The sequence below is a fragment of the Gobio gobio genome (assembly GCF_949357685.1).
Source record: "Gobio gobio genome assembly, chromosome: 6".
NCBI classification, from domain to species: domain Eukaryota; kingdom Metazoa; phylum Chordata; class Actinopteri; order Cypriniformes; family Gobionidae; genus Gobio; species Gobio gobio.
This window is the reverse complement of record NC_137102.1, coordinates 21135388-21155137: the sequence shown is the minus strand read 5'-3', so window position 1 is coordinate 21155137 and position 19750 is coordinate 21135388. Positions and strand designations below refer to the sequence as shown.

At 36.9% G+C, this 19750-nt stretch overlaps 1 protein-coding gene and 1 long non-coding RNA gene across 3 annotated transcripts; one reads left to right on the top strand and one right to left on the bottom strand.

Annotated features, from left to right (window-relative positions):
* Positions 1 to 49: 49 nt before the first annotated feature.
* LOC307128218 lies at positions 50 to 8542 on the bottom strand. The gene is made up of 3 exons (XR_013816753.1): positions 8326 to 8542; positions 2757 to 4156; positions 50 to 1320 (listed from the first exon to the last, which is right to left on the bottom strand). It is a non-coding gene; the product is annotated as an uncharacterized lncRNA (long non-coding RNA).
* Positions 359 to 19650, top strand: LOC307128216 (protein crumbs homolog 1-like). Of its 2 annotated transcripts, XM_079819915.1 has the most exons (9): positions 370 to 536; positions 3568 to 4500; positions 8241 to 8791; positions 9599 to 9764; positions 12879 to 13782; positions 13903 to 13944; positions 15573 to 15695; positions 18228 to 18334; positions 18437 to 19650. In XM_079819915.1, exons 1-9 carry the CDS (start codon positions 488 to 490, stop codon positions 18478 to 18480), a joined length of 2919 nt encoding a protein of 972 aa, XP_079676041.1. In that variant the 5' UTR covers positions 370 to 487; the 3' UTR covers positions 18481 to 19650. The 2 variants fall into 2 exon arrangements, with proteins under 2 accessions (XP_079676040.1, XP_079676041.1); XM_079819914.1 differs by having other exon boundaries at positions 359 to 536; positions 18228 to 19650.
* Positions 19651 to 19750: the final 100 nt, after the last annotated feature.

Here is a 19750-nt window from a genome sequence, read left to right as displayed (position 1 = left end):
TTTTTTCATATCCACACCTTTTTCGCAGCAGGTAACACATTTTTTTTTCGTAAACAAGAAACAATTGGCTAATATCCACACTCTGCTGTTTTGTTGCAAAACAACATTCTGTGGGCCTACCTTAAACCATCAAATAAATTTGAGTGTGTAACTTTTTTCTGTTTGTGGATTATGGCTATATTAGACTAGAGTTATGTGTTAACTGCATTCAGATCTGTTTTATCAGAGCTGCATTTGATTTCCATAAAGTGCGTGTGTCTCTCAGATTAGCCGTTGGGACCTGTCCTGTCCCTGGCCTCACACCAGTTCATTACACGTGTAAGTGCATTACCATAATCCCAAGGCTTGCAGTGAACCCACTGAGAAGCCAGTCAGTCCTATAAACAGATGAATGAAGACGAGCTAAGGAAGTCTCTGGCGGTAATGGTGTTTTACAAAGCTGTCCTGTCCACTTCAGAGCCTGTTTAGTCTGTTTACAACCAAAATCATGTCAAGGGCGGCCATATCTTTCTGGATGATACTGTTTCTGTATGCAGGTAATAACAATTTGATCTTGTGGGATAGTTCTGGATTACAGTAGAAACTAACTTGTTTGTAGCCTACTTTTTGTAGAAGGTTATTGTTATAAGATTGTTAATGACATTGTGGAAACCTGTCCTATGCATAACGCTTTTCTTGCATAAATCCTCACAGTCTTGGAGATGTAGCTATGTGATTGGCTTGCTTCGATCAAAGCACAAGATGCTCTCTGGGTGGTTTTAAAATCATGCTGAAGAACATGATCATCAGATTTTACGCAGACTTTTGCAGTTAATGCATGAAAGATGAAAAAAATATATAAGTTGAGAAAGTTTTTTGATTATACTTATTGTTGTATCTTAACTTAATGAAAGTTGGTTTGTTCTTTTATCAAAAATAATATATTAATTTCGATTAAAAAAAGAACAAAGAATCAAAGTTCAATAATCATTTTATAATAGTGATGTAGAACATTTTTAATTTTTTTGTAAAATTTAAATATGTATGCCATAATAAGCAAAAACATGCTATCACTGTAAAAAAAGTGCTGCCTTAATTTTTTAAAGTACAATCAACTTGGATGTTTAAGTCATTTCTACTTAAATTACATTAAACTGACTTTAAAAATGAGTTGAATCTTGTATAACTTGGAATGGAATTGCTTTACCTATTTTGATGAGTTAAAGCAATGCACATATGTTGTCATAACTTATTGATCATAATTTTTTGCAGATTTAATGTTTTAAGTTGGTCGCACTTAATGGCCTACTATAAGTTGTTTTATTTAATTTTGAACTGTTTCTACACACTCTAAAACCGGATAAGTTGAGTTTACTTAAAAAATTTGAGGAAAGTGGTTGCCCTAAAAAATTTAAGTAATGATTACTTGATAAACTTGAGTTAAATTTATTTAAAGATATTAGTCGTTCCAATAACTATTTTAAGTTGAAAAGACTAAATACTTTAATTTGAAGTAATACCGCTGTTTAATTACTTCACTTATCTTTTTAATTGCATTAAGTTGTTCTTACTTAAACCGTTTAAGTTTTGTCAACTTAATTCTATCTGGGATCTGAGGAAGTGTACTCCCAGAGTGCATTGTGGCATGAATAAATTAATTGCTTCGTTTTTGCTTCGTCAAAAAACATCTAAAGACGCATCTCTTCCAGCAGCACCTGACCAATCAAGAATAGCACCTAACATTCTATTCATTTTTCTGTCTGTCTAATTTATTTAAAAAAAAAAATAAATAAATAAAAAAATCCTGTGTGTTCTGTGTTAGATTAACTGAGACTTGTTACAGCACTTGCATACTGTAGCCTCTGACTGTTGTAGTTGCTTCTATTGCTCTCATTTGTAAGTCGCTTTGGATAAAAGCGTCTGCTAAATGACTAAATGTAAATGTAAATGTAAATGTTTTACTATTTTTGCCATTATTTTACTATTTGTCTTTTGTCAGTATAACCCCAATAATGACAGCAAGTAAAATAGTAAAGGTCGTATTAATAATAAAAAATAAAATGAAAAATAAAAAAAAATCCTTGTTACCATTGTTGTGTTTTGCATGCTGAATGTTGAAGTGTGTGTGTGACACACTCGAGCATGGTCAAATGATATTGTGACAAACATAGAGGGATTATATCACCTCAATTAAAAGGTTATGTCATAAATATTAGCAAAACAAATGTTAAAAGGTCATTATTTGACATGAAACATAGTTATGTTCTATATCATTAATGGACAATTTTACACATATATATATAGTAATTAACTTCCTATTAATGCAGCAATGCAACAAGAAATTGATTTCAAAACAAGGGAAGTAAAATATATATATTATTATATATATATATATAAATATAAATATATATAATATATATTACTTCCCTTGTTTTGAAATCAATTTCTTGTTGCATTGCTGCATTAATAGGAAGTTAATTACTATAAGATGAATGAAGTTCCAAGTGTCCAACCAAAGGGAACACTAATCACAATTATGGTGAGAAGAAGTGGAGGAAACTTTGCCCGTCCGCCCGTCCACCCGCTTTTTTTTTTTTGCTTTGGCAAAATGGTACTCAAACCAGTCAAGTAATGTTTACTTGAGTTTTCTAAGTAACGAAGGCATAGCATGCAAATAGTTCAGATTACTTACTTGTTTTAAGTAAGGTCAACAAATTATTGGACATTAAGTAAAGTTTACTAAAAAAGTCTTAGTAAGAACAACTGTTGGATTTTACAGTGCATTTAATAGTTCAGTCAACCTAATAAAGTGTTTGTCTGACAAACTGAACGTTTTTTTTTACAGTGATGCTGTCATTAAAGCAAAAGAACATACCAAATACTATGAAATTATGAAATTCTTCTTGTTTTTTTGGTTGTTTTTTTTACTTTTTCACTCAAATTGTGTAAAGGGGTTTACCCAACAACAAATATTCTGTTATCATGTACTTATCCTCATGTCCTTCCAAACATGCATGACTCATGAAGATGATAGTTTGAAAAATGTCTCATTGTCCATACAATGAAAATCAATAGGGTCCAAAACAACACTGGACCTTGCTGTCTTTCATTGTATGGATGAAAACAGCAACAAAAGTGTTCAATCTTCTCATGTGTTCTACAGAAAAAGGTCATACAGGCTTGGAACGACATGAAGGATGAGTACATGATGACATAATTTCCATTTTTGAGTGAATGTGATATCGCCAAGTCAGATATGAAGTACACCCTTAAAAATGAAGGTGCCAGGATTAACCAAAAAGGGGTTTTCACAGAGATGCCATAGAAGAACCATTTTTGTTTCCCTGAAGAACCATTTTGTGGAAGGTTCTTTAAAGAACCATTTTTTTTCTAACCATTTTAAAGTCTAAAGAACCTTTCTGCACTACAAAGAAACTTTTGTGCAATGGAAAGGTTCTTTGGATATTAAAGGTTCTTCATGGAACCATACACCCCGCCAAAGAACCATTTAAGAACCTTTATTTTTAAGAGTGTATTTGTTGATTATGTTCATGAAAAGTCTTGAAACTTGTTTCTTCTCTGCCTCAGGAGTCTCCAGTGGGTGTGATACAAACCCGTGCTTGAATGGTGGTGTGTGCGTGAATCAGGATGGACAATACAAATGTCAATGTTCCCAAGAGAGCTATAATGGACACCTCTATGGGGGGCCGTACTGTACTATAGTCCTGCTTGGCTGTGAGCGTCACTGGTGCCAGAACGGTGCCACTTGCTATCCATACTTGGACAAAGGACGACATCGATACAACTGCATCTGCCCTGATGGCTTCACTGGAACAAAGTGCCAGACATCCACCACCTTCTCTTTTGAAGAAAGTGGATTTATGCAGGTCCAGACCACCCTCACTAATGCTTTTGAACCCTTGAATGTCACTCTGAGTTTTCGCACATTGCAGGAAGTGGCCACTCTGCTCCAGTGCCAAGTTGAAGATCAGCATCTTACGCTGGAGTTAGTGAATGGAAGACTACGGCATACATTGCAGAGAGCCCAGGACACTGAAAGCTTTCTTCTAGAGCTCCCGCCGATGGTTTCTGATGGCCGCTGGCACACGGTGAAGGCCTCACTGCACAACAGCATGTTTGGGCTGAGCCTTAGAGACCCGTCTTGTCCTGGAGACACCTGTAACATGGAAGTACAGATAGATCAAGCAGAGCCCGAATTGGGTTCAGGTCTATCCGAGTTGACCGTGATCCAGAATGTCTACATAGGTGGAAGAGGAGAGCAAGGGACTGCTTCAAGCTTTCTGGGATGTATGCGGGATGTGTGGTTGGATTCGCGCATGGTGGTGCCTGGATTGGGACTGAGGGCTCCCATTAAGCAATTTCATGTGAAACAGGACTGCAGTGACTGGGACCAATGCAAGGAAAACCCATGCCAGAACAGAGGCAGATGTGTCAAGACAGGATGGAGGAGTTTTAGCTGTGAATGCCATCGACCTTATGAGGGCGAGAACTGTTTAGATGGTATGATCGTTTTTTGAATTCTACTCTAGTTTATGGGTTGGACTTCGTATAGGATGAACACAATTGTGGATTTAGACTTAAAGAGGACCTATTATGCTTTTTTACAATTTCAACTTTCTTTAGAGTGTAATGTTGCTGTTTGAGCATGAAAATGGTCTGCAAAGTTATAAAACACAAAAACACTCCAAAGGGAGTTATTCTCTATATCAGTAACATAGACTGTAAAAAAATATGGACGTAGTGTCCGTGACGTCACCCATAGAATTCTGATGAGCAGTTTTGAAGCGTAAAGTAGGGACGAGCTGGCCGTTGCCATCCTGGCGTGTCACTCCCGGATAACAGAAAATGGGCAAAAAGGCAGGACGTGGGCGGAGCTGAACTGACACGATGAATAACAGACAGCAGATAAATGGGTATCCACCTGTCATTCGTCAAGTGGCCACGCCCTTAATTATGCACAACTTTAAGGCTTTATATAATGTAAACGAATGAGTTATAAAAAAATTCACCCCCCTCACAGTTGTCATGAAGGGTAAAATTAGCTGTATAGACCAAAACCACAATTTGTACCAGGCTGTAAACATGTTTTATTCAGCTGTAAAGTTGGGCATTTTAACATGGGGCTCAATGAGATTCTGCGCTTAAGCGTTTTGAATTACGAGAGGCGTTACACTTTCTTCTGAAAGGGTTAGTTCACCCAAAAATGAAAATTCTGTCATTAATTACTTACCCTCATGTCGTTCGACACCCGTAAGACCTCACTGTTCATCTTTGGAACACAAATGAAGATATTTTAGTTGAAATCCGATGGCTCAGAAAGGCCTCCATTGGCACAATGTTCTTTACACTCTCAAGACCCATAAAAGGTACTAAAGACGTCGTTACAAAGTCCATCTCACTACAGTGGTTCTACAATAACTTTATGAAGTGGCGAGAATAGTTTTTGTGTGTCAAAAAAAACATTGTCGAATCATGTCAAACCGCCAAACTGCTGAAATCACGTGACTTTGGCGATCAAAACCGCTGAATCGACTCACTGATTCATAACGCTTCGAAGCTTCATGATGCAGAGTTTTAAATTGGTCATCACTATATTAGTCGTTATTTAGGTTTTTTTTGCGCACAAAAACTATTATTGTCGCGTCATAAAGTTATTGTAGAACCACTGTAGTGAGATGGACGTTGTAACGACGTTTTGAGCGTGTAAAGTGCATTGTGCCAATGGAGGCCTTTCTGAGCCATCGGATTTCAACTAAAATATCTTCATTTGTGTTCCGAAGATGAACGGAGGTCTTACGGGTGTCGAACGACAAGAGGGTAAGTAATTAATGACAGAATTTTCATTTTTGGGTGAACTAACCCTTTAAGTTGAATATGGAAGGCTATCCTCCGGAAGCTAGATATTTTACTCTATAAAGTTTTAAATATGGATGTTTTTTTACACAAACCCATCGATTCACTTCAGAAGGCCTTTTTTAACCCCCCGGAGCCATGTGGATTACTTTTATAATGGATAGATGCACTTTTTTTGGCTGACATTTACTACCATTGCTTGGAAGAGCACGGGTATTTTTTTATATAACTCCGATTGTATTCGTCTGAAAGAAGAACGTCATATACACCTAGGATGGCTTTGAGGGTGAGTAAATCATGGGTAATTTTCATTTTTGGGTGAACTATCTCTTTAACTCACATTTTAAATTGTATGAATGTCATTAAAGTAGATACAAAATGCAAACAAATTCTTCTTTCGCAGAACTGACTTTACTTTGCAATGTCGTTTTTGGTATTGCAGTGATTTTTAGTGGATGTATGAAGTCATTTCTCCTCAAGTTCAATCAGTTGTCCGTTCATCACATATGAACTTGATCCATTAATGTTGAAACCTGAAAGTGTTCTTTTGAAAATATATAATCTAACACACAAACTTCTTTGTTAAATGTAATGCAAAGTAAAAGGTGTGCTTGTGCTATCTTGCTTTAAAATAATTGTCTTTTATTTTCATATATGCAATAACATTTACACATTCTTAAGTGTGACTTAAAGGGATAGTTCACCCTAAAATGAAAATGATGTCTTCATTTACTCACCTTTACGTTGTTCCAAACCTGTATGAGTTTCTTTCTTCTGTTGAACACTGCTAATACTATGGAAGTCAATGGCTACCGTCAACGGTCTGGATACCAACATTCTTCAAAATATCTTCTTCTGTGTTCAACAGAAGAAAGAAACTCATCAGGGTGAGTAAATGATGAGCTACAAATCCTAATAGCCTATTTCTGCTTAAACCAAGATACAGTTTTAAATAATTTAAAAAGAACATTCATCTTTCCAGATCACCATTTATCTCCACAACATTGTCACTGCTTAGCAAAGAAACTAAATTTAGCTGCCCTCAGAGGGTCAAATTTAGTCCCAAGACATAGAATGAGATTAGAGCACTAAATAAAACAGCCATCTACAAACACCCAGACATACACTGACGCACACACACATGCCAAAGCAGAAGGACTGCCAAGAAAATCAGACACACCTGAACTGTGGATTAAAGAAACGTGATAGAAACAGGCGTATTTAATCCATGCAAACTTTAAATAAGACCTATTCTGCCAAGAAAGTTGTCATCAATTATTTATTTGAAACCTTTGTCAGTGAGGAAAACAAATATTTGAGTGTGAGGAATAGGTAGGCTACAGAACAAATGTATTGAAACATTTGGTCATAATTGTATTATTATTATTACTACTACAACCACAATAATAATAACAATATATTAATAATAACTGTATAATTATATTAATCATTAATATTTATAATATAATTATATTTTTTTTATTATACATATATTTGTATTATTATTGTTGTGGTTGTAATAATAATTATTTCCAATAAACAATTATTTTGTTTGTCACATTTTATTTTGAAGGATTATTATTAGCAGTATTAATAACACTATATTTAAAATAATGTTAAAACGTATATAATAATGATAATAATTACAATAATAATATATTTTGAATAATATGAATAATTATAACTATATTTAGAAATATAAAATTTTGTTATATTTGACTGTTTGTCTTCTAATAATAATAATAAATGTATTTATAATAATAATAATTAATAATAATAATAATACCAGTAATAATTATTTCTAATTTCTTCTATTTGACTATGTCATGTTTTATTTGGATTATTATGGTTATTGTTATTATTATTATTATCATTATCATCATCATCATCATCATCATCATCATCATCATCATCATCATCATCATCATCATCAACACAATATTTACAAATTATAAATTGAAATTTGGAAATGTTCCATCTTGTTATATTTGATTTGAAATTATTATTATTATTATTATTATTATTATTATTATTATTATTATTATTATTATTATTATTATTATTATTATTATTATTATTATTAGTATTATTATTATTATTATCATTAAAACAACAATATTAATATATTTTGAATAATATTAATAATTATAAGTCTATTTATAAATATTAAATTATAGTCAAGTTATATCTGATTTGATATTATTATTATTAACAGCAATAATAATAATACTGCTAATAATAACAATAATAATAACAATATATTTTGAAAAAATATTAATAATTATAACTTTATATTTAGAAATGTAAAATTTTGTTATACTTGACTTTGTTTGTTACATATTATTAAAATTGCACACATTTTATATTTGATCTATTTTATTTGGTAGAATATGTGGCTGCCAGGTTTGGAAATGAAGATTTGGAGAGCTACGCTATTTTCACGGTGGAGGACAACCCAGATGACAGCATTACCGTGTCCATGTTCGTTCGCACACGCCGCTCCCAGGGGTTGCTCCTTGTCCTCTCCAACAGTACCAGTCAGTATCTCCGTGTCTGGTTAGAGGATGGAAAGGTCAAAGTTCAAATCAACAACTTTGAAAGCCTGTTAGGAAGGGAAGCAGTGAACGATGGCCACTTTCATCTCATAACTGTGCTGGTGGAACCAGAATCCCTATCCCTGTTTACGTCTGCTAAGAGCCAAGGACACGTCCCTATCCGCCGTGTGCTGGTCCAGGCTGGGGATGCAGTATATGTGGGAGGCTTACCGGATCGGCGTGCATCACTAGCCTTTGGGGGCTACTTTAAGGGCTGTATCCAAGACCTGCGTATAAATAGCAGACGCCTGCAGTTCTACCCAGTTAGTGTCCCGGTTAGCTCCTACAGGCTCCAGAGCTCTCTGAAAGTCACACGCGGCTGTACTGGCGACGATTCTTGCAGTGTAAGCTACATTTACAGATCTATTGCGGTACTACTATAAAGTGTGGTCCAGTTTGCAGCTTTTTCTGGCTAATAAAATATCCAGTTGACAGGAACGGTTGGTCTGGTTGACATAAAAAGTGACCAGTAGGCCTAATAGTATTTTAGTTCTATTCTAATAGTTTTGCTTTTATTTGCCATTAGGCTGATAATAATGGACAGGCATGGGAGAAAAGATATTCAGACAGTTTCACCATAAAGAATGTGTACATTTAAATTTTAGAAATACGCAAAAGTTGCATAAATATTCAAAAAATATGAATTATCACACCATTCAAAATATCTAAAATTCTGGAATAATGATACTTGACTTCAACCAAACCTTTTTAGAAAGTTGCTAAACCTCCTTAATATGTTTAATATGTTTGAATATTTTGTAAACTTCAAATAATATGAATACTTTGATAAATTGTCATATATGAATTATCACATCATTAAAAAAATTCATAATTCTGGAATAATTCTTGAACCAAACCTTTTTAGAAATTTGCTTAACTTTGTTTAACTATTTTGTAAATATAATATAATGAATCCTTTTATTCATATATTATGGATTATTACATAATTCACAGTGTTTGTAATTCAGGAAGATGCTTTAGACTATTTTTCTGACAGCAGTTTGAGAAGCTATAAAAAACAAAAAACAAATATTAAGTGAAATTGAAGGAAACTGAGTCTTCTTCAGTATTTTATTTAGTATGTGAATGAATCTTGATTGTTTAAAGGGAAACTATGTACTGTAAGTAATGATTGTGAGTATCTCTTCTAGATCAATCCCTGCTTGAATGGAGGTGTGTGCTACTCCATGTGGGATGATTTCACATGCAGTTGCCCACCCAATACGGCAGGGCAACGCTGTGAGGAAGTCAAGTGGTGCGAGTTGTCTCCATGTCCCTCCACTGCCATGTGTCAAGCCCACAGTCAGGGTTTTGAATGTAAGTATAAATATGTAAATGTTCCAAGAGCAGTTGTCCTTATCTGAACTATTTTTCTAAATAAAAGCGGTAAAAATCATTAATACATGTATGGAACCTATCCTCAGTTCAGTTATATAATTGATAATTGTCATGTGTAGCTATACTAGAGGATTTATGAAAGCCTCGAAAGATTATCCTTTGTTGGATTTGCCATGCCATATGCTTCTGCCCTGAGATGGTGCATTGGAGCGTGTTAATGACATGCACACATGATCTTAAAGAAATTGAATATGGTACTCAGGGAGGTAAAAGGGAAAAAAGGGCCTGTTTATTCATAACTGCTGAAACTGGTAGCACCTATAGGATCCTATAAATCCCTTTTGGTTTAATTTGAGATGACCTGGAAAATTCATGTGAACATAACGTTCCGGTTACTAAGGTTCCGGGAACGAGCATTTCATCAATGTTTCTGACGCATATAGGGGAAACTGTTTTCTCTGAATTTTGAAGCCTAGTTGGTTACATATGCGTTGACTCAAGCATATGTAACCAAGGTTACGTAAGTAACCAGAGCATTCCCTTTCGACACAGTTCACTTGCATTGTGTCAATTTTTCTTATGCATATGGGGAATGCACTGCCGTCCTGCGAGGCTGTAGCCTGGGGGTGCTGGATGACAAGGGCCACTAGAGTCAGGGACCTTATGCCTTATGTGTCCAATAAGGCAGTCTCGGCTTCAGGACCGGGGCCTGTGGGTATGAGGCATAAGGCATAATAGAGGGCCACCTGTGGGCTAATGCATCCTTTTCCTTCGATAAGAATATCTGGCAGTGGGTGTTCTCTTTCGATGCAAAGAGGTCAACTTCTGCTTGGCTAAAATTCTCCAAATCATGCAGACCACCTGGGGGTGGAGTCTCCACTACCCCAGAGGAGGTCCGTTCCAGGATACAATATCTGCTCCGGTGTTCATGGAGCCCAGCACATGTATCACTCTCACTGAGCGGAGATTGTTCTGTGCCCACAGGAGGAGGCGGCACGCCAGTCTGTTCAGCAGATGAGACCTGAGACCCCCTGGTGATTTATATTGGCTACCACTGTCATGTTGTCCGACCAGACAAGACATGGTGCTGAACTCCTGAAGGCCAGAAGTACTGCCATCATTTCCAGGCAGTTGATGTGCCAGCCCAACATTGGCCTGCCTTCGCACAGGGTGCCTCAACCAGTCTCGGTTGCACAGGGTGTCCCAACCAATCTTGGAGGTGTCTGTCACGACTACTTTCCTTCTGGAAACTGAGCCCAGCTCCAATCTCATCTGACACAGATGGGGGTATTTCCAGTGAACCAGGGCTCTGGTGCAGCCATGGGTCACCCTGAGAATAATGCGGCCCTCGCGCCATGCTCAAGGTGGGCCGCAGGCCTTCAACTAGTGTTGTTGTGGCCACATATGTAATAGGCCCAAGGGAACTACTGAGGAGGCTGCTGCCATGAGGTCCAGTAGCTCCTGAAACGTTTTAAAGTGGAGGTTACTCAGTGTTCTGAATGCCGTCGCTAACTTCTGAATTTTCAGGGATGAATCGAATACTGCCCCCAGGAATGTGATGTGTTGGCTGGGGAACAGCAAGCTCTTGCTCAAGATGATCCTGAACCCCAGACTTTCTAGATGGTTGAGGAGCAGAGATCTGTGTGGGGCCAGTCCGAATGGTAGGACTGTATATTGCGAGTGAATTGGAGTGAGTAACCCCTTTTTTATTGTCTCTAAAACTCAATTGACATGGCAGGAATGGCAAGTCTGGTTGATGCTTGCAGCAGGATGTGTGAAGGTGTTTGTTTTTTATTTGACTCGCTTTTACTGAGGATGGAGGTCAGGGCGTGCATACCACTAGTGGGGTGGACCCAGTACCAACAAAAAACACAGTGCCTCCAATGCCTGGAACTGAACAGAGGTTTGGGAGGGGAACACATGGTTGCTTTGAGGGTGGCCAGGCCTTGGCGAGACTTTGCCTCCTCCTACTTGTGCCCAAAGCATCAGTTACAGCTTGGGCTGATCGAAATGGGAAGCGCTTAGCTGGTCGGAAGCGCTGCTTACAAGTTTAACCATAGGTGGTGCTTTGAGCACCACTAAACAGGCCATTGACTGGGCCATTGTCTTAGTAGCGTACAGAGTGGGGTCGGTTGCGCTGTGCTACTCCTTGAAAGCAGCAGTGTCTGGGCCAGACTCATCCATAGTGTGGAGGAGTTTGACTTGAAACACTTGAAAGGAGAGCACTTGCCGCAGAGTTTCTTTCACTTCTGTTAACAATGGGGTGTGCCACAAGTGGTAAGTTCATCATGAACGAATGGGGTCGGTTCCTGCTGGGGGGCTGGCTGATGGCGCCCTGGCTGCAGGAACCATTCATCCATGCGGCTGTGGGTAGGCACTTCCAGGGCTGAGCCATCCAAACTGGGTTTATGACAAGTTCAGGCCAGGCCCTTAACATTACCTGGCTCCTTGTGGTAGGGGGTGAGTCCTGCATGGAGTCCAATCACTCCTTTGTATTTAAAGCTGCCAATGTCATTTTTACACAAATCCACAGGGGAAAAGCGTTGAGTCAGCTGCGAGCTGTGAGCTGCAAGGTACATTTGGTCTACTGCAGAGGCTTGCTTCGACAGCAAGTAGTGCTGAAGGTGAAAAATTGCAATAAACAAACAACAAAACGAAAGTAAAGCGGCAGCCCCTCATGGACAACTGCTGCATATAAACATAATAAGACACAATATAAATAGTCCAGGTCTGGTCCTCTCTCATCTTGCACTGCTGTTGCTCTTCCTTTTATCCCTCTGGAGCTCCTCCGTGAGACTTGAGACCGATGTGGTGCGCAGGTGACGCTCATTTGCAAACGTACCACCGGCCTTGCTCTGTTGCCACGACTCTCGGCCCCGCCCTGCTTGCCACATATATGAAAAGGAGAATTTTTAATCAGAATTTGGGTAAAAATACTTATATATTTGCAATGAAAGAGCTTTGGTGAAATAGATGATCTTTTTATTTTCTGTTTGTGTTTAAAAAAAAGTTAAATATAAAAATACATAATAGAAAAAGCAAGAACACTAGAGCAAAGAGTTGATTGATGCTTCTTTCCTGCCCACTTTACAGGTGTGGTCAATGTCAGCCTCCAAAGTGACAGCCACATAATCACCTATCGTGGCAATGGAAAAATAAAGCGATACCTCAGCAGCATTTCAATACATTTCCGTACCAGGCAGCACAACGCGACTCTACTACATGCTGAGCGGGATTCTCAATTTATTACCATTTCCATCCAGGATGGACATATGGTTTTAGAGCTGGGGGAAAAGCAAACCTCCTATGTGTATATACACAGTTTGGACCTGGTTAGTGATGGACAGTGGCACAGGGCAGACTTCAGCATGGACAGCCCAGCCTTACAGTCATCCAGATGGAGAATGATTCTGGATGAGCAGTGGGAGAAACCCTCTATCTCCTTTACAGTCTCAGAAGATCTGGATTTCCTGAGAGAAGATGTGGACATCATGTTAGGTGGTTTGGGACCCAATTCGGAGGGCAACTTTGCTGGCTGTCTTGGTTTGGTGGAGATTGGGGGCCTTGCATTGCCATATTACATCGACATGGAGATGAACCTTCCCAGGCCCCAGGAAGAGCACTTTCTGAGAACCTCTGCGACACCCTACTTTGGCTGCTGGGGATCTAATGTCTGTGAGCCTGACCCTTGCCAAAATGGAGGAGTTTGTGAAGATCTGTTCGACATTTTCAAGTGCCATTGCCCATCTGACTGGGATGGCCAACGCTGTGAATTCACTCTAGACACTTGTGCCTCAAACCCTTGTGTTCACGGAGCCTGCAGAGTGGTGTCAGCAGGTTACGAGTGCTCGTGTGATGCAGGGCACACCGGCCGACACTGTGAAATGCAGGTGGACGTATGCGCCCACCACAAGTGCAGCAATGGCGGAACATGCCTAAGAGGACTGAAACGCTATGCATGTCTCTGTCCGAGAAACACAACAGGACCTCTCTGCAGGTGAAGATATTTACCATGCTCTCTCCTCCAATGCATCTCTCGACACATGAGATATTCAGCAATATCTTGAAATGTTGACATTCTTAGATATTTGCGTGTTAAATTCCATTTCTATTTCAGGGAGAGAGTTCCAGAACTTCCATGGTATATCGACAGGTTTACGTGAGTTCTTACAATATAAATTCTTTAAGCCATTAGGTTTTTGAGGTCGGAAAGATATTCAATCTGTGGAAGATTTCAAAGAAAATAAAAAATATGTACTTATTACATTTTTTTTAAAGTCTTTGTTGTAGCAACTACAATTCCATGAAGCAAATTACATAATAAAATGATGGTGAAATATAAAACTAATTATTCAAAGTTTATTGAAAATTATGCATATATATATATATATATATATATATATATATATATATATATATATATATATATATATATATATATATATATATATATATATATATATATATATATATATATATATATATATATATATATATATATATATAATATATCTAATTGGTGCTTGAGATATATATATATATATATGCTTGAGATGTATATATATATATATCTCATTGGTCTCATTGGTGCTATATATATATATATATATATATATATATATATATATATATATATATATATATATATATATATATATATCATTGGTGCTTCATGGGAGTGGGCGGAGCTAAAGAGCTCTGATTGGTGGAATTTTCTATACACCATTATGGGTAATGTGGTTTTTCAACATGACTTCACTGTTAAACACGATTATTTTTAAAGTAAGAAATAATGCGAACAGATGGCTTTAACAAAAGGATATACTATCGATTAACAACCCCTGAATGATAGGTCTGTCTATTAACATTTATCATTAAAAAACAATTTCCCTATGGAGAAAGTTTCCAGAACCCAACTGTTGCACTCTATGTAAAAGGCAATTATTTAATTTAGGGTACAATATGTTGTTTTTTATAATACCACTATTACTATGTTGTTACTATTACTGTTTTGACCATTGATTTTTTTAAATGTATAGCTTCTTTTACATGTTAGGAATGGTCCCTCACAAGGGGATGATCATATTTGGGGTCCTTGGCATCCACATGTATGAAAACCCCTGCCAACCAATGTCAGCAAACCCGAACAAGCAAAGTAATTGACGTCAGAGGGAGTTTCTGATTGGCTAGAAAAATATAGGCCGCTTCTTTGACTCCAATGGGTTATTTTTTTTTTTTTTTGCATTCAAAGTTACAAGGGATATGGTCTATAAAATCTCAGTCATGTGTCTGCTAGTTTAATGTGTAACTTAAAGTAAACATTTAGAGTATGCTATATGTTAAGGTTGGCTGCCCCGAATTGTTACTTTTTGCTTTATTATGCTTTAGAAATTAAAATAAAGACCCATTCACAACAAGAACGTTAACTATAACAATAAAGACATAGTTTTAAAATTACTCTAAATGTAACGTATAGCAGAGTTCACACCACAACTATAACAATAACGGAACAGAGGAACACTATTGTTGGAATCACATTAAATAAATACATTGATCAGCCAATCAGAATCCCTCCTGCTTTAAAGAGCTTGAGCATTTAAAGCAGCAGACAACATAACTGCAGTGTGCGTTTATAATAAACCATATAAAGATATTGTGCATTGGTGTGGATGCTAAGACAGTTATCGTTATAGTTATCGTTCTTGGTGTGAACAGGCCTTAAGTATTAATAGAACTGTACTAAGTCTAAAATAAAGATGCTTATCCTTTTATCACATTTTTCTCTAGATACCCTAAGCTTCCCGTGTCTTTCTGTGGCAATGAGAGATGGAACTATAGTTGCTTCAATGGTGGGAATTGCTCCTCTGTAGAGGATACTTGTGAATGTCAACCTGGATTCGCTGGACAATGGTAAGTATATTAAACCACAGAGGTTCAATAGGTTCAATGTCTGATACCACAGTGAATAGGTGAAATTTACTTTTAAAAAATCTTACTGACCCCAAACTTTTGAACGGTAGTGAATGCTGGGTGCATTCAATGCCACCTTAGCTAGAGCAAAGCTAATTATTATTTGTAACACTTGAATAAATCCCTAACTCTAAGGGCCCTATCTTGCACCCAGCGCAATTGACTTTGTACACCGACGCATGTGTCATTCCTATTTTGCACCCGCGCAAAGCGCGCTTTTCCCTCCACAGAAGCACGTCGCTAAACTAGTGAATGAACTTGCGCTCCCTGGGCGGTTCAGCGCAAAAAAGGAGGCGTGTTCCGGCGCAAACAATCCCTGGTGCTATTTTGCTGTTCCATTAAACAATTGCGCCACTGACCAGAAAAAACCTAGTCTAAAGTCAGTGGCGCGTTGCGCGTTGTTCATTATGCTATTTTAAGGGCGCATGCTTGACCATAATGTATAGCGTGCACAACGCGCATACACTTTGCTCATGTAATCTACACAGATGCAACAGTTATTTTTGCAAATCATAAATTGTTACACTAAAAAAATATTAACACATGAGATGACGGAAATCATTGTGGTGTGCCATGAAGATGTGAAAAAATAGGCATAAATCTAGCTTACAAATGATTCAGGCTAATTGTAATAATTAAGGATAAGACCTGTTTGCCCAATAGTGGCAAGACATATATGTATATAAGGACATCTGACAAATTGGTTTGTCCGTCAAGAACCAGGGAAAAAAAATCGACTGAAAAACTGAAAAAACTGAAAGACTGAAAAAAAAAGACTGTGAAATCACCTTTACCATAATGTACAACATTACAACTTCACTTCTCTGTCTTTCACTGCTCTTAAAAGAACATCAGTCTCCTCGGCTGTGAACCGCTCCTGGCGTGCGCCTGGTAAATACGCCATAATAATAGCAATCCATAATGGAACTTGCGCACCTGCTTTTAAAGGGAATGTTGGATGACGCTCGGATTGGTTTATTCACGTTACGCCCAAACCACACCTATGAATAATGAAGCTACTTCAGACCAACCCATTTTAGATTTGCGCCGGGCGCAAGAGCCATTTATCCCGCAAGGAAAATAGCAACAGCGCCGAGACCCGCCCACAAAGTTACTTGCGCTTCGCGCGTTGACACTTGCGTTTCAGATCGTTAAAATAGGGCCCTAAGTATTAAAACCCTTTCCACTGACTCCTATGTTTACTTCACTACATAACAATTAAATCCTAAACATTTCAAACTATATATCTTTGGAAAGGTCTGACTCCTAAATAGATAGTTTACCACTGTTTTTTATTAAAAAATTATGTAGGAACAGTTATAGATTAATTTATGACAGGAGTGCACCTCAAAAAATCTACATCATAACAGGAGTTTGAGTTGTGACCTTTGTCACAAAAAGTCGATACACATACTTTTAATCATTGAAACTTTGGTTTTCATGCTAAAGGTTCATAATAAAACATATTCTAGTATTTGTCCTTAAAAATATATAAAATAATATTATGCTCTAAAAAGGATAATATATATTATCCTCTAAAATATCTTCATCACAATTTTATATCACATATTTTAGTATTATCATAAATTAGGTATCATTCGAAAGCTTACAAACTCATCCTGTGAAAACCGTTTTAAAATTGGATGTTACGTTACCATAGAAACGGTACTCTCAATTCTTTTAGCGAGCTGCTCCTCTATTGGGCGCCGTCATGTTTCATAATTTATAATCAAAACTTTTTCTAATCTTGACAAAACACATATCGTCGGAAAGGTATGAGTCTCAAGGTTCCATATTTTGTGATAGAAGTGATATTTGGACAGAAATGTATTAATTTGTTACAGCAGAATGCATTCAAAAAAATTCAAAGGAATGTGTAGGTCATCCGGTGGCTATTTTTGGTATTACGCCTAAACAAAAAATCATGGGAACTTCCATTTTTGTGATATCAACTTCAAATTTGGAACGCAACTTGGTCAGACATATGGCTTTAATTTTATAGTAATTTAATAGTAAAATATATTTTGTAAAATATATAAAATACAAAATATTTAGTACAGTACATGTGATTTACAGTAAATTTAAACTTCCATACATTAATTTTTGAAGTGCTTTCATTTCAGCAATATTCTGCTGAGTGACTTCTTTAAAACATGACCAAACTTAGGTCTTGAATTACATCCATTTAGGTTTGGATAGAGCATTTTCATGTCCATTCTCAAAAAGGGGGGTGACAGTTAAACTCTGGCACATAACTACCGTTGTCCTGCACTATTTGTACTGCAGACATAAATAACACTACAAAGGGCAGCTCATGGATGAGAAGTGTGCTATTATTTGTTTCAGCAATCAGACTTAATGGAAAATCTAGTTTTTCTGCCTACTGTTTGTAATGTGCCATCAGATGTCCTTATAGCACTGCCCTTCACTGTGTCAATCTCTCCATCTGAGATGACTGATTTTCTTTGACAGGTGCGAGCTGGAGCTGGATGAATGTGCATCTGACCCCTGCCTTAATGGAGGCTTCTGCCGTAACCTGATCAACAGGTTCCAGTGCGTGTGCGAGATGAGCTTTGCAGGTGACCACTGTCAGATTGACGTCAGTGACTTCTACGTATATGTGTTCCTGCTCCTGTGGCAGAACATATTCCAGCTGTTGTCATACCTCATTTTGCGTTTAGATGATGACCCAGAGGTTGAATGGAACGCAGCCAATGACGACTAGAACTAAAAACAGTTCCTCCTCGGACACACAGAGGAAGATGTAGGGTGAATGGTTGAATGGACACAATTCACAAAGGCCTTTAAAGGGATCATGTTATGCTTTTTTTTCCTCAATGTTGAACTTTCTTTAGTGTGTAATGTTGCTGTTTGAGCATTAAAAAGGTCACAAAGTCACTCCAAAGGGAGTTATTCTCTATACCAGTAACTGTTTCTGAACTCCTTGAAACGGCTCGATTGTAGTCCTGAGTTTTCTTACGAGAAAGTATTTGTCACAATATTCCAAAGGGCTTAGAGACAGGAACTAAACAGAGTATTACTGACAGACTGGAAAAAAGGTGCTGCAATAATGTAAAATATTAGAAAAATAAGGCTTTTTTTATCAATCATGAAATTGTATTTTAGTAGACACCAAAAACAAAATTAAGAATTTTAAAAAGGTCATAATAGCTCCCTTTTAAATATTATTAGAGGTTATTACGGGTAGTCTTAATCCTCGGTTTTCCGGATCAAGTGTAGTTTTTAGAATCATTCAATGAGAAAGCCGATATATGATTTTTAATTTTTCTGCTAATGGAGCACTATAAACTGCAGCTTCTGAATAAATTATTCTAGAATGGCATTCTCTAACACTGAGATATTATAGCATCTGACAGTGAAAGGCTTTTCACGTGCCTTCCTTTTCCTCATAAATATTTATTTTTGAAAATGTTCAAAAATCGCAGTTTCATAGTATTTGTGTTGCCCACTGTTAAAATATTCTGTCATATTCTGATGGTAAGAACAGCAGTTTAATAAAAGCATCATTAAATGTTTTTTTTTGTTTTTGTTTTTTATCAACTGGTGTTCTGATTTATGAATTTATTTTTATGTTGAATTTTTGGGGTAAATATGTAAACCTAGATATTTATATCTCAATGACCAAATTACTTCTTTAGTTTTCCATTATTTTACCTCATATAGCAGATTTTGTTTTGCAAATAAACAAATAAAAAAAACAAGAGCATCATCTATATTTATGTAATTTAGTTGTTAAATTAACAAATATGGTCATATTTTTCTCTCACAGTCCTGTGTAGGTTTTAGTTCTGAGATTGACAACAGGTTTCAAAATCCATTTTAATGTCTGTATTGATTGTTGAATTGCTGTTAATAAATTAAAAGAGACTATGGTAAAGGTTTGAAGTTCTTTCTTAAAAGGAAATGAAGGGCAAACATTGGCCATAGAATAACATATTAGTAAATATTCTACTCACTCTTGATCAAAGTGTTTG

Bases quoted from the DNA above. Each gene is read 5' to 3' on its own strand.
- LOC307128216 (XM_079819914.1), top strand. From the start codon at position 488: ATGTCAAGGGCGGCCATATCTTTCTGGATGATACTGTTTCTGTATGCA. The intron at 537-3,567 runs GTAATAACAATT...TCTCTGCCTCAG, and splicing joins GATACTGTTTCTGTATGCAG to GAGTCTCCAGTGGGTGTGAT. The intron at 13,783-13,902 runs GTGAAGATATTT...TTTCTATTTCAG, and splicing joins ACAACAGGACCTCTCTGCAG to GGAGAGAGTTCCAGAACTTC.